At 38.6% G+C, this 15,226-nt stretch overlaps 1 protein-coding gene across 5 annotated transcripts in view; it reads left to right on the forward strand.

Annotated features, from left to right (window-relative positions):
- ADGRG6 (adhesion G protein-coupled receptor G6) overlaps window positions 1-15,226 on the forward strand; it is a 135,491-nt gene that overhangs the window by 94,091 nt on the left and 26,174 nt on the right. For all 5 annotated transcript variants that reach the window (XM_031023522.2, XM_031023524.2, XM_031023525.2 and 2 more), the window contains 9 exons: window positions 1,192-1,303; window positions 2,386-2,450; window positions 3,141-3,351; window positions 4,372-4,543; window positions 5,881-6,021; window positions 8,607-8,726; window positions 10,352-10,397; window positions 11,756-11,862; window positions 14,357-14,484. In XM_031023522.2, the coding sequence (XP_030879382.2) occupies window positions 1,192-1,303; window positions 2,386-2,450; window positions 3,141-3,351; window positions 4,372-4,543; window positions 5,881-6,021; window positions 8,607-8,726; window positions 10,352-10,397; window positions 11,756-11,862; window positions 14,357-14,484 (1,102 nt within the window). The remainder of the gene's footprint in view (window positions 1-1,191; window positions 1,304-2,385; window positions 2,451-3,140; window positions 3,352-4,371; window positions 4,544-5,880; window positions 6,022-8,606; window positions 8,727-10,351; window positions 10,398-11,755; window positions 11,863-14,356; window positions 14,485-15,226) is intronic.

Genomic DNA, 15,226 nt, shown 5'->3' on the forward strand with positions numbered 1-15,226 from the left:
GAAATAAGTCAAGCAGAGAAAGTCAATTATCATATGGTTTCACTTATTTGTAGAACATAAGGAATAGCATGGAGGACATTAGGAGAAGGAAGGGAAAAATGAAGGGGGGGAAATCAGAGGGGGAGACAAACCATGAGAGACTACCGGCTCCGAGAAACAAACTGAGGGTTTTAGAGGGGAGGGGTGTGGGGGGATGGGTGAGCCTGGTAATGGGTATTAAGGAGGGCACGTACTGCATGGAGCACTGGAAGTTATACAGAAACAATGAATTGTGGATCACTACATCAAAAACTAATGATGTATGGTGACTTACATAATAAAAAAAATAAATTCTGTGCTTTATTGTTTTTCTGCAAGTGGGCCTATGAGGAAAAGTTTCTACCAATTGAAAATATTAAAGAACAAACCCTGGTGATGTTGATTAAGGCTTAGAATGTAGATGGGAAATTTCTTTAAATGTTAAGTTGGTGACTCCAATACCAGTTCCCAATGGTCTGGTTTAATTTGCTATTTTTCAGTCCTGAAATTATTGTCGTTGATATATTGCTTTTATTTGGATATTTTTAAAATGGTAAAATCTGAATTACTGATGCCATGACTCTTGCCCAGAGAGTTTTCCAACAACAGGTGGGATGATTTGAGGATGAGGGCACAGGTGAGGGGCATGTGGCACTGGTTAATGGGTCCCCTCTCTCCATCCCCCCAGCAGACTTCCAGGCAATCGATGCTTTCAGAATAGCTGGAAATGTTTCCATAAAATATGCTTACAACTCAATGACAACAGGATTGATGCATCATTTTGTAGGCTTTCCCCTTTGGAAAAAGATCATATTACATTTTGAATTTTTCAGGATCGTCATTGTATGTGGTGTTCATTTTTTGAATACATCTTTATTTTACTAATGTTACCAGCTAACGATTTATATTAGAATAATGATGTATGTTTAATGATTATACTCCCATAAGTGTGTGACTTTGATTTGAATAACTTTTGTGTCTGAAGTGTACTATATGTTTATTGTTCCTAATTTCTAAAGGTTTACAAAGTCTGAACATTAAAAATAAAACTAGTATTTTAGCATTACATGAAATAAATACCTAAGTACCAACATCATCATTTTGCTCTTATCTTTCACCTTTTACTTCAAAGAATAGATTAACATTTCTGTGTTGGCTCTTATTTTCACATAGGTTTATGTCCTGCTGATGAGGATCCCAAAGGCTATCACTGGCCACTCATCCCACCTTCTGTATACAACTTTCCCTGTCCAGGGAAACAGGGCTTTTATGCTTCACGGACATGGTAATGCTTTTATTGAATCTTGCCAGTAAAGCTGCACATTGTCTACCTGCCTGGGTTACACAGGCTGGCTGCATGATAGTCCCCATACATTGTGTAGTGATTGGGAAGGACAGGAAAGTCTGTGAACACCTAAATCACACTTCATGGAGGGTAAAAAGGCAGGTAGGTTACCCAGAAAAGCCTTTTTACTCCAAGTGCCATGCTAATTTAGCTTTCTCCAAAGAAAGATGGGGAAGTCTGGAAACCTCAGGGTGACTCTAGAGCAAAGCATGTGGATGAACGGCACTAACTTCCAGCTTTGGAACATGCGTCTGAAATTCCAAAACTTTTAAACAATTGGGAATGGTTATTGTTGGAGTGAGAAGAGGCAGAAAAAGAGGGAATAAATTCAGGATCCTAGGCTAGGGCAGGCTGCTAATGCAGACTGTCAGGGTGTAGAGTTTTCCTAAGTGTTTAACAGAAACCTCAGAGACAGGTCGACTGCAGAGGATTCACTGAATACTCCTCACCCCCAGTTGGAGTTTTCTCACAGGGGTGAGGGGCGGGGGGGTCAAAAATGGAAACTGCCCAAACTTTGCACATTCTGCTGTGCTTGACACATGGTAGGAAGGAAAGAAGGGGCTTTAGAGAGTTACTGACCCTAGTTTGAAACAAGGCTCTGCCCCTTCCTGGCTGTGAGACTTCGGAATATTCTTTGATTTCTCTAAGTCTTTTTCCTCACCTATAAAGTGTGGATTATAATCTGCTTTACAGAGTTATGTGAAATCAAAATCAGATTTTATCAAAGTTCTTAAGGAGGTATTTGAGCCACATTACCAAATAGGCCTTTAACCTTAGTAACCGGATATATCCTAGCTTAGGACACACACTATTGCTAGTATTGTGTTTCCAGGATGCATGGCACCTGATTTTTTTCTAATAAGAATTCTCAGTGGGAGTTTTATTTCAATGTATTACAATTTTATTTTCAAATGAAATTTACGTAGACATCAAGGCAAATTCTCAAACTTATTATTAACCAATTTTGTCAATTAAAGTGTCATTTATGCCAAATATTTGAAATACCTTGTTTTGTTCCCCAGTTATCGTGACCCTGCCAACACATCTGTAGCCTACTGGGGGCCTCCTGATCTCTCCAACTGTTCAAGTAAGTGAGCAATTTTCCTTCAGTTCTCACAGGCAAAATGAAATGACTTCATACTTCATAGTTTTCATCCTCTTCAGATATATTTTCTGCTATATGATAACCATTGTGATAATAAAAGCTTAAGCAAATGATTGTTTCACTTAAGGTAGAAAATTCTGTTTTTCCTGATTCTTTTTGTAAAACTTTTGTGTTTTTCCTGGTAACTTTTTGTCCTGCTTATTCTATTAGAGATTAAAAATAAACAATTTTAGAGAACATGTAACAAATAAATTGATATTTTTGTCAGTGTTTTATAGTTGTGTATTATTTTCTTTAAAGATTTTATTTATTATTGATTTGAGAAAGAGAGAGAGAGCATGAGCTGGTGGGGGGGGGGGAAGGGCAGAGGGAGAAGCAGACTCCCCACTGAGCAGGGAGCCAACTGCTGGTAGATCCCAGGACCCTGGGATCATGACCTGAGCCGAAGGCAGACACTTAACTGACTGAGCCACCCAGGAGCCCCTAGTTGTGTATTATTTTTAAGCAGCAGCTATAAACTTATTTTTTGTGATTCTGGGTACATTTCTCTTAGAACTATATATGAATATTGGTCCCTCCAAAGTTGGGACTCTGAAGTGGAAATATCCTAGTATGTTTTGGATTCCTGAAATGTTCAAAATTTTGTGTTTTGTTTTTTCTGTCTTTTTTTAGGAGAAGTAAATGAAGTGGCCAACCAGATTTTAAATTTAACTAGTGATGGGCAGACCTTAAGCTCAGCCAATATTACCAGCATTGTAGAACAGGTCAAAAGGATTGTGAATAAAGAAGAAAACATTGATATAACGCTTGGTTCAACTTTAATGAATATATTTTCCAATATCTTAACCAGTCCGGACAGTGACTTGCTTGAGTCTTCTTCTGAGTAAGTTTTTTTTTTTTTTTCTTCTGGAGAGTAAAATTTATTGGATACATGTTGTATAATTTCTCAGTTATCTGAATGCTTGGTGGCCAGCTTTCATCATTTAAATCTCCAGAAGATCCATGGATAGTTCCAAAGATCATTCACAAAGTGAACTTCAAAGTTCTCTATTTTCTTTCTTGAAAAATATAATTTACAAAATGATTAGGATTGTCCATCTGGCAAGATATATAAATAGCCCCAGAAAAACATGATCAGTATGTCATTTCTCATCTGAAAAGACATTAACTGGAATTAATTCAAAGATAAGCTATTACATATATTAGCATAGGACACTTTGATTGCAAAAGAGACACTTAGCAAACATTCAGCTCACATCTTTTAGGCATAACTTGGTCCCTGTAAATTCTGTCCTACGGACTGTGACATGGAAATGCCATAGCTTTGTGGTCGTCGTACTTCAGGAATGAAAATGCCCAGGGCATATAAAATGTACCTGTTTTTACACAATTAGTGTGCATCCAGTTATTTCACTTAATGTGTTAATAGTTCTTGTTTCCTTCCTTTCAGCCAAATTTCTTCAATGAAAATTTTATATTTGTTAAAATGTATTTTTTACTTACCTTATCTACATAATAATTACAAACTTTTTATAGTTTTTTAGAGTCCAAAAAAATGCTTTTACCTCATTATTTTCCTTTGATTCTCACTCAGTTATAAAATAGAAAAGGTATTTTTTATATGAGGAAAGAAAGGCTAAGAGGTGAAAAACAGTATTTGTTTAGGGTGATTTAATTGTTGGTATTCCTTAAAGCATAACATTTCTCTTGAGGATGCATTCATCACTATGATTCTGTGTTTAAACTGATGTTATTGTGGTTTGGGGTAGTTTTGTTGGTATTCATGTTAAGATCAGAAAATTTAAAGACAACTTTACTGGTTTTGTATTTTGTCCTGCTGCAAATCACATGTGTACAAGTACATAAAACGTGTTACTTAACAGTGGTATTGTCATTTCTTTAGAGCTTTAAAGACAATTGACGAATTGGCCTTCAAGATAGACCTAAGTAGCACATCACATGTGAATATTACAACTCAGAATTTGGCTCTTGGAGTCTCATCCCTGTCCCCAGGGACAAATGAAATTTCAAATTTTAGCATCGGTCTTCCAAGCAATAATGAATCCTATTTCCAGGTAATGAGCCAGTGTTTAATTTTAATTAATTAGACAAAGGAAAACTATCTGATCACTTGCCAGTTTCTGCTTGAAGATCTTGGTCGGTGGGGTGGCAGGCAGGTAGGTCAGGGCACTGGCTGAGGTTAATAATAGCAGTAGCCACAGGTATGTGGACACCGAGAGGAGGTGTCCTTTTAGAACCCATGTGACGGGGTGGTCAGCTTACCTTCTACAAGAGGTGATAGTGGAACTGAGTGTTCAACCATCAGTGGGAAACCCCTTTGGGAGTGGTGGGGCGGATCCATTCAGTCAGAAGAAAGGGCTTTATTCAGGGCCCAAGTGGGAAGAAGTGTCATGTATTCAACCATACTAGTGGTTGTCAAACTGCATTGTACCACCTGGAGCGCTTGTCAGAACAGATGGCGGGCTCCCATCCCCAGAGATTCTAAGTTAGTAGGTCCTGGGTGGATCTCCAAAGTTCGCACTTGGAACAGGTTCCCAGGCGTTGCTGATTGTGCTGGTCTTTGAATGGCACTCTGCTGAGGACCAGTGGCGTGAAGCCTGGGAGGAGGGTAGGCAGTGATGAGGCTGGACAGGTTAATGGAGAGCCTTTCTGCCCTGTGGAAGCAACCTTCCAGCAGATACTTCTCAAGTTCCTACTGTATGTTAGTGTTAGCCATGTGGGCAAATGAAATGAGGTAACATCGTCCTTGACACGGGAGAGCACACAGTGGTACGTGCTGATTCTCCACTCTGGAGATAAACCAAGATGGAATATTTAAGAATCTGGATAAAAGGAAGGACATTTTTCTGCTTAAGAGTAGTGGCTCTTTTGGATATTTCTGTTTCACATTTAAGAGTGAAAACTTGGTCAGCCTCAGTCTCATTCCGAATCCATTTATGGGAAGACACCTTTGAGCCTGATCTGTGGGTTCAGGGAAAGACGATATCCAAGAGTATTCAGAAAACTGCTGCTGCTTCCTCTGTGCAGAGATACTCAGTCTCAGCAATCAGACAGATCAACTCCAATCTTGTTTTTTTTCCTTCACTAGGTGTTTTGAGAAAAGCTCAAAGTCTATTAAGTGTAAATCTCACTCTTGAAGAGGTTAACCGATTTGTTGATTTCTCATTTTGCCTTAAAATCAGTGCGTCTTCTGTTTTTCCACATTTGCAAAACCCAGATGAGATCCAGGCTTTTGTCAGTAGGGGTTCATTCAGGGCGGCAGTGACTCCAGTGGAGGTAAAGGGAAACCCCAGCCCTAACCAAGTAGCCCTTGCCTGCCTCGTTCAGATGTGGAGTAGTTATCATGGTAATTTGTCATTACTCGACCCGTGTATCTCTGTGTGTGTGACAGATGGATTTTGAGAGTGGACAAATGGATCCATTGGCTTCTGTAATTTTGCCTCCAAACTTACTTGAGGATTTAAGTCAAGAAGATTCTGTATTAGTTAAAAGAGCACAGTTTACTTTCTTCAATAAAACTGGACTTTTCCAGGTATGGGTTCATTAAATTATTTTTCAATTGCAAATTGAGTTTCTTTGCTCAGAAGGAAAAAACGAAAGTTTGGATTCCTTGAAAATATATCAAGAGGCATAGAGAAATTAACCTACTGTGTCTTCAAAAATGAAAAATTTTAACATAATTAGTTAAGCATTTTATTTCAGGTAATTATATGCTTATTACAGGATGTGTTCATTTAGGTTTTTTAAATAAATCAAATATTAGATTAAGACTTGCATGGTACAATTAGGAATGGAATTTGTGGAGAAGGGACTATTTATTATTCCTTTTGTTAAATATTTTATGCTCTCCAGCAATTTAGACCTTCAGAGTCAAAGAAATTGTGTGCCAAAGGAAAGGTTTTGTTTTTGTTTCTGTTTTTTTTTTTTTAAATTCAGCAGGAAGCACTGTTTACATAATGAGCAGCATTCTTGGCTTTAATCAGTTTTCCCATTAATATTTCAAATGACCTTTGGCCTTCACACATCTCCAGAGCGGGGTGGCATTGTGCTGAGCACATATTGTCATTTTTATTGGCATCATTTCTAGATACTAGAAAGTCCACTGCCAGCAAACACAGGTGACCTCTGGTTTCCTTTGAAAGTGCAACCCGATCCAGACTAGTTTCACTGAGCTTTTTAAAAAATAACAGTTATCTATTAAATTAAAGATCCCAGCATATACCAAACAACACCATCTGTGTAAGAGAAGACAGCCAAGTCTCAAGGCCAATAGAATTGCCTCCAACTGTCATGTACAGAGGCGTGGCAAAATAAATTACAGATAAGAAAAAGCTATACCATGAAATCATTTACAATAATTCTAAAATTTTAAAATTTTTTCAGCAAATGTTTTAGAACAAGCTATATAAAAATTTTGAGTAAATTAATAATGTGATTACAAATTATTCTGAAGGATTTAATAGCTATGAACAGATAAAACTGCATTTATTAAAATTATTTGAGGCTTACAACACCACCTTTAAAAACAAAACAAAAAATGCAGTATGTGTCACAAAAATGTGATGGGTGGTGGAGGAGGCTCTGTTCAGAGGAGAGGTTGAGCCCAGAGGGAGGGGGTTTGGGAGAAAGGTTAGAACTGTTAGAATCTGTCATTGTTTCATTTTGAGTCTGTTTTTTTTTTTTTAATATTTTTTAAGATTTTATTTATTTATTTGACAGAGAGAGACACAGCGAGAGAGGGAACACAAGTAGGGGGAGTTGGAGAGGGAGAAGCAGGCTTCCCGTGGAGCAGGGAGACCGATGCGGGGCTCGATTCCAGGACCCTGGGATCATGACCTGAGCCAAAGGCAGACGCTTAACGACTGAGCCACCCAGACGCCCCTTGAGTCTGTTTTCTGCATGCTACCTTTCCCTTCTCTCTTGGCATCTCCCAATCAACATATTATTAGGAAACATATGTTTGTTTTTTAAAGTAAATTTATAGCAGAGTCAAAAGATTTTAAGGGTTCTCTGGTACTGCCCTAACATAGTGAACAAGGTATGAGTATTTTTTTTAAAGAAAAGACGGGATATCCACAAGCCATTACCAACTTTATTGAGCACGATCACACATAAGTAATAAACTATATTCTGAATGCCGAGATTTATTTGGCATTTAAGAAATCCTGTAATTATTCCCAAACAACTGATTTATAAGCTGCAATAGATAAATACAGGAGGTTTGACAAGAAAAACACAAGGGAAGAAGGAATAAGAGATGGTCTTGCTGAGAGACACACTGTTGGCCTCATATTGCAGCATGGATTCACTGGTTTGCTATCCTGACAACCTTGTCTCTGAAGAGGAAGCTACAGAGGGTGGCAGGTATACAATCAGAGAAGGTAGAAGTTCTGGATGGGGGGCGCCTGGGTGATGCAGTAAGTTAAGTGTCTGACTCTTGGTTTTGGCTCAGTTCACGATCTCAGGGTCATGATCTCTGAGTCATGAGACTGAGCCCCTCCTCCCCAGATCCACGCTCAGCATGGAGTCTGCATAAGATTCTCTCCCTCTCCCTCTTCCCCCACACCCGCGGTCGCTCTCTCTTTCTCTCAAATAAATAAATCTTTAAAAAAAGTTTTGGATGGGACCCTCATCTAGTAGAATTATAAGTTACTAAACACATCAGGCTGTTGGCAGGGATGTGAAAGATGAATTGTTGTTGTTTTTTAATTTTTCACACCGTCTTTCTTTTATACTTCTCTAACAGCAAACAACTTCATCTGTTTTCTAGGGCAGGGAAGTGATCTAATTGTTTCGTGGCTTTTTATGAGTCCATTATTTCTGGGTTCGCATTGTTTCAGACGATAACCGGCTGACATCAGTCACGGCAATCGAGAGTGAGGTTTTATGAACACTGCCTTACAGGATCAGCTCATAATGTTCCCTCAATGTATTTATTATAATAAGGGAAATAGCAAAGCTCTTTCAGGAAAGCCAGCAATTTGATCTTATAAACAGGATGTTCTATAATTGAAAATCTTAAATGTAAAAAGTGCTGACAGTTTGTGTGTTTGGGAGCACCAAAATCAAATACAAGTGTACTTCTGACTAATAATCCATTTTTTTTTTCTTTAAAAGGATGTAGAAACCAAGAAAGGCACCTTAGTGAGTTATGTGATGGCATGCAGTATTGGAAACATTACTATCCAGGGTCTGAAGGACCCTGTTCGAATTAAAATCAAACATATGAGAAACCAGGTAAGAAAATGCTACAAAGGACAATGGAACAGAGGCAGACTATTTCAGAGAAGTGTGGGGCCTTTTTTTTTTCCTACATGGTAAGAACTTTATTCTACTGGTACTTTTTTGATGGGGGCAATTTTCCAAAAAGGGGAGAACAGTTAAGCAGGTGGTGCTGTAATGTCACGGTAAATGTTGGCAAGTGGGGGAATTGTTCCCCTCTGGGATTCAGTCATCAGAAGAATGAGAGTGAAGAAGAGGACCCCTCTTTTCCTTTTAAGGAACGACACATTACTTTGAGAAATTAGATGCAGATGCTGTTGCACAATCCTGCCATTAAAAGGCTTGGGTTTGTTTTTTTTAAGTCAGAAATGACTGCTACTGGGAAAGCAGAAGGGAAACAGGGCAGGGTTGACTCATTTTTTGAGAGGTTAGCAGTTATCTAGAATCTTGGCAAATGTTGCTTTTTTGTTGCCTCATTACCCTTGCTCTCATCTGTTTATTTGATAAAATTATATGGGGGTTCCTTTGGCCCCAGGTAAGGCCAGGCACAGGGTCTCCCCTCTTTTCCAGAGGGCCCCACTCATGATTCTCCCGTCTATGAGGCAGACAGGAAGGCAGGCAGGAAGGAAGCTGGCTGATAAGGACTGAGGCTTGGAAGTTAGGTCATCTAAGAACTAGCCTGGCTTTGTCACCCAGCCCTCTGAGACATCCTTGTTCTACCCTTTGGCTTCCTTTGTTTCAGCTCCTTCATCCATGAAGAATTTTTTATTGTGGTAAAATGTACATTACATAATATTTACTATTTTCACCATTTTTAAGTGTACCGTTCTGTGACATTTTAGTGCATTCCCGTTGTTCTGCACCCATCAAACCATTCATCCCCAGAACTGCTTCATGTTTCCCAACAAAAACCATGGACCATTACATAGTAGCTCCCCATTTCCCCTCCCCTGGGCCCCTGCAAACACCATTTTACTCTCCCTCTCAGTGAACTTAACCATTCTAGGCGCCTCATGTAATTGGAATCCTATAGTATTTGTCCTTTGTGACTTGCTTATTTCATCTAACATAATCTTTTTCAAGGTTCATCCATGTTATAACATGTACCAGAATTTCCTTCCTTTTTAAGCCTGGATAACATTCCTTATATATATGTATGTATATCTCCCACATTTTTTTATCCATTCATCCATCAGTGAGTACTTTGATTGCTTCCACCTTTTGGCTCTTGGGAGTAGCGTTGCTCGTGAACATGGATGTTCAAAATATCTGTTTGAATCCCTACTTTGAATTCCGGGCACATAGACGTAAAGGAGAATTTTGAAAATGAAGTGAAGTTATAATGTAAAGAGCTTTGATAAATGCTAAGGATAGCATTTTATGGTGGGACATATATAGTAACCTTTAGATAAATGGGAAGCACGATTCCTCAGGAGGTTATGGTTGATTTCCACTTGAAGTCTCCATGAGAGGAGATGCTTCTGGACGGCCTGCCATTCCTAGGTTGTATTGGCATGACTAATACTGGTCTCTTTCTTCATGAAAACCTTAGCATTTTGACTCTTTTCCCATATTCAGATCATAAGATTTTTCACTTATTTTAAACACAATTTCACATGTTTATTCTTATGTTAATATAGGCAGTGCCTCATCCCATCTGTGCCTTCTGGGATCTGAACAAAAACGGTAAGTTTTAAAATATTGGCTGTCTTAAGAACAACTGAATTTTAAACATTGTTAGACACCCCCGTTTCCTTTCAATCCACCCCAGCCAGAGTGAGTCACAGTGTAAGTGTGATGACAACTGAACTGCAAAGTTTAGTTTAGGTAGCTGGGGAAGTGAACCGAATTTCTGCAACTTTTTACTCATTGCAAGAAGAAATAAGTAAACTTGACTTTTTTTTTTTTTAACCAAACAACCTCTTTGATTTCAGTTATTTATAAAATACAGTGTGCATTTTCATTGCCACTTTTAGATGAATATCGATATATGCTGATCTCATTCTTTTAAGGACACCTCTGAGGAGATTATTAATATGCATGAGGCACACAACTTGGAATCTAGCTACCAGACCTCAGATTATGAGGAAAGCATACTAAAGGACTATAAATAAGAAATGGTTATAATACATATATATTGCTTGAAAGAAATGAACTGCCTCCAAAATGACATTTGACAATTAAGAGAAAAAGGCAAAATTAAGGGAGAAGTCTAGGTATAAGTTGTGGGGATCTTTTTGATGGGAAGGACAAGCTATGAAAACTCCCACCTCTGCCCCCTAAAGGTCACCTTCCCTTGGGGATCCCCAGTGGGATTATCCTAACTCTAAACCAGCACCAGTACAAGCTGCTTCTTGGTAGAAATGGAGTCCGCAGGTGTCCCAGCCTCTGTTTTTGATACGCCTTATCACAACTGGACAGTCTTGTTGTTGTTTGGTTTCACAGTTTTGAGAAAATGGATTTACTGGATACATAATTAAAAATGAAATCACCTTGCAACTCAATATATGAGTTGCTCATATTCCACATCCTACCATAAAAGTCAGATAAGATGCATTAAAGGCATTTATAATAAGTTGCCACTGTGCATGATTGCTGTGTACATAATAGCATGTTAGAAGAACACTGACCTCTGTTAGTTCTGATGTCTTTACAAAAGTAGAGGCTAAAACAAGGGGAGAAAATGTGTTGATCTTCAGAGACTTCATTATTTGAAAGGGGGATACTCTTTTCATGGAAGTTTATTTTGTAATACATTAAGAGTTAAACTAGAATCAAACTTTTGCAGGATCTTCAATAGAACACAGTTGAAAACCACTGACTAGATAATCTCTCACTGCCAATCCAGCACTAACGTTCTGTGATTCCGGGAATCTCAATTATTCTAAGTATTGGCAGCTTTAAGAATAAATAGTATCTGTTTGACTGATAAACTGCAAGGCAGAAAAGACTGAGGCATGTTTTCCTAAAGAAGATATCATCCATTATAGAAAAGGAACTGGCCTGCTGTTATTTTCACAATGTTTGTGGACTTCCTCTTACAGAAGGTTCTGGATTTTGGAACACGTCAGGATGTGTGGCACACAGAGATTCAGATGAGAGCGAGACAGTCTGCTTATGTAACCACCTCACACACTTTGGAGTTCTGATGGTAGGGGAGAAATTTCTAAACTCATTTTGAAATGATATAATTTGGGAAGGCATACTTCTTTTTGTAAGTCAGCCTTTTTAGATTATGTATTTTGGGAATTATTTCCTGATAATTGGCATCTGTACCTTGAATCTTGCTAATTAGCAGAGATCGCATATTTAAAATATGTAACAATAATTATAAAAAAGAACCCTACTTTAGTTTTTTTTCTGTAGCATTAACAGCGATGATAAAATCACCATGAGACTCTTGAATTAAGAGAGAGGAAAGGAGGGGTGCCTGGGTGGCTCATTCATTAAGTGTCTGCCTTTGGCTCAGGTCATGGGCCCAGGGTCCTGGGATCGAGCCCCACATCAGGCTCTCTGCTCAGTGGGAAGCCTGCTTCTCCCTCTCCCACTCCCCCTGCTTGTGTTCCCTCTCTTGCTGTGCCTCTCTCTGTCAAATAAATAAATAAAATCTTAAAAAAAGGGTGAGAGAAAGAGGAAAGGAGGGAAAGAGAGAGAGAAAAGTTAAAGAGGAAGATAATGTTGGGTTTTACTAACATAGAAGGGAACTGTGAAAATTTTGATAAAATATTGTTTTTGCATTATCAATCATTGGATTGAATGTGACTTTATAGCAGGTACTATGCTAGGTGATCCAGCTGTCACCCAAAATGATGCATCTGCATCTCGCCCCTCCCCCCCCAAGAGACTTTCTTGATTTACAAACTCTTTATCCACTTACATAAGATACTCCCAGAGTCTACATTGCCCTGTGATACATTTACCATATGGGAAGTTAAAAGATGTACCCCAGACCCATAATTATATCTTCTAATCTACAAATGTGTGAAGGATTTAATGTCCTCTATTAACATTTCCTAGTAGTAAAACTGATTTTAATACTTTTAACATTAGTACATTTTCATGTTGGCTAGTCAGAGGAATAAATATTTTCATATTCTTCATTCTCTAAAAGTACAAAACAACATGAGAGTTGTATGTGAATGTATTAATAGTAAATAACATTATTTTATTTAATTTACACTTTAAATTGTGGTTTTAATTGTGGCTTGCAAGTTCACCCCCTCACCTAGATGGGAGCCACAAGTTTTTCAAGAGGTAAGGACAAGTCACTTGGAGATTCTTCAAGACCATTTCTCTGCTCCATGAAATCCTGGCGTAACCAAAATGATGGTCAGGGTAACCTATCTGTGAGTCCACTGGCCCTGACTTGAACCCCATTCCATGTGCCAGGGGAGTCTCAGGTCATTCCAGTGTTTGGACGGAGTCCTGGGAGAGAAGGGTAGGCTGAGTACCTTCTGACCCAGAGACCCTGTATCTGCTGAATTCGATTACTGGGCATTCCTGGGAGCCACAGAAGTGCTGTTACCTGTTTCCTACTGCCTCAGCCAAACCACAGACTGAATCTCCTCTCATCATTTCACACACATATACTCACAAGCAAACACCACCTACTGGAGGCTTTGTATGTGAGTAATAAATTTTATTGACATGTTGGTGAAAATTAAAGAGAATTAACACATAAAATGAAAAGCTTATAAAGCAAACTTTCTTTTTCATAATCTAAGACCTAAAATTTTAAACCAGATATCCCCTTTAGAATATGGCCTTTCTCCAAGAAGACTCCATTTTTGAACATCTGCATAACGGAGGTGTCTTTTCTTCTCCAACCAGGATTGAGTGGATGGTCTTAACTCAAGATTTATCCCTAACCCAATTCCCTATTTAAGGAAGGAAAGAAAGATTTCCCTCCCAGGCCCAGACTTTACAAGTCTACCTCTGCGTGGTGAAATTAATGTTTCATGTTAATATGCTAGAAAGTGTTTACTTCTTTCCATTCCACAACCCCTAACACTTTAAATGGTGCCCTCTCAAGTCAACAGGGATTAAAACAAACAAACAAACAAAACCCCTGTAATCTAAAAATCCGTAATGGCTTCTCATTTATAAAAAAATAAAGACCACCCAACCCAATACAGGCCAAGCTTTGAAATGACCATAGTTAAGATCCTCAGCACTAAGCTCAGAGGCACCAGGCTCTGGTTATCCACTGGCTGAGCCCCTCCCTGCTGGACAAAGAAGCCAAGGCTTGCCTGAGGGCTCACATTGGCCATGGTGGCCTCTATTTGTACTTCTGTCCCTAGCCCTGCAAATGGGTCTGATCATTTATTATGCAAGGCAGTGACCTTCTCCCCAGTTACTTGTGGGGGGAGTGGTTTTGCTCTTCAGGCTATTCTGGTGGGCAAAGAGTTTGGATTATCAGGTAATGATGGAAAACAACATGCAACTCTCTCAATAATGCTACACTTTTGCTTCATGGAATGATCTGCAAGAGTACAATAAATGGAAGCTTCCATATTGATTCGCACTGTTGTTTTTAGCCCCTCAGATTGAGCTAAGACTGTAAGTGCTAGCAGTGAACTTTCTAATAAAACACCGTTCCCGTGAAAAGAGAGATTCTTAACAGCTGCTTCCCGTGATTTATGTAGGACCTTCAAGGAACTGCCTCACAGATAGATGCAAGAAACACCAAAGTTCTCACCTTCATCACCTATATTGGGTGTGGGATATCTGCTATCTTTTCAGCAGCAACTCTCCTTACATATGTTGCTTTTGAGTAAGTATTTTTTATCTGTCAAAACCTAGTGCTAACTGTCCCTAAATGTGAATAAAAAAATTGCCTTTGCTTTTAAAAATACTTACTTTTCAAATTGTGTAGAGTGGTTCAACTTTAGTGTTCAGGTTTCTCATAACATATATCATGCAACATAAATTTTCTCGCTATAGAATCTTAATTTATAATTATTGTATGTCTATGGATAAAATGCATTTAAACCTGTAAGAGATGATTAACATATAAATAAAAATTGTATAAAGTGCTTTTTTCATGGTAAATGAGAACATTTACTTCACAGATCTTATAAAATTAGTCCTGAAACAGGAACCCTTTTTTAATAAAGATTTTTTATTTAGTCCTTCATTTATTTATTTATTCATTATTTATTCATTCAGAGAGAGAGAGAGCTCGCCCCAGAACATGAGCAGCGGGGAGAGTGGAAGGGTCAGAGGGAAAGAGGGAAAGAGAGAAGCAGACTCCCTGCTGAGCAGGGACCCTGGAGGCAGGGCTCCATCCCAGGACCCCAGATCATGATCTGAAGCGACTGAGATCTTATGATCTCAACCGACTGAGCCACTCAGGCACCCCAACAGGACTTTTTTTTTTAAAAGGATCCTTACCTCATTTAAAAGAAACTCCAGAAAATTTTAAGGAAATTGTTTTTTTTTTTAACAAAAATCTCATTTTTATAACTAGCATTTTTCCTGGATTAAAAAAAAATCCATTGAAACTAATTAGAAAT

The sequence above is a fragment of the Leptonychotes weddellii genome, chromosome 8 (assembly GCF_054177405.1).
Source record: "Leptonychotes weddellii isolate Sample4059 chromosome 8, ASM5417740v2, whole genome shotgun sequence".
Classification (NCBI taxonomy): domain Eukaryota; kingdom Metazoa; phylum Chordata; class Mammalia; order Carnivora; family Phocidae; genus Leptonychotes; species Leptonychotes weddellii.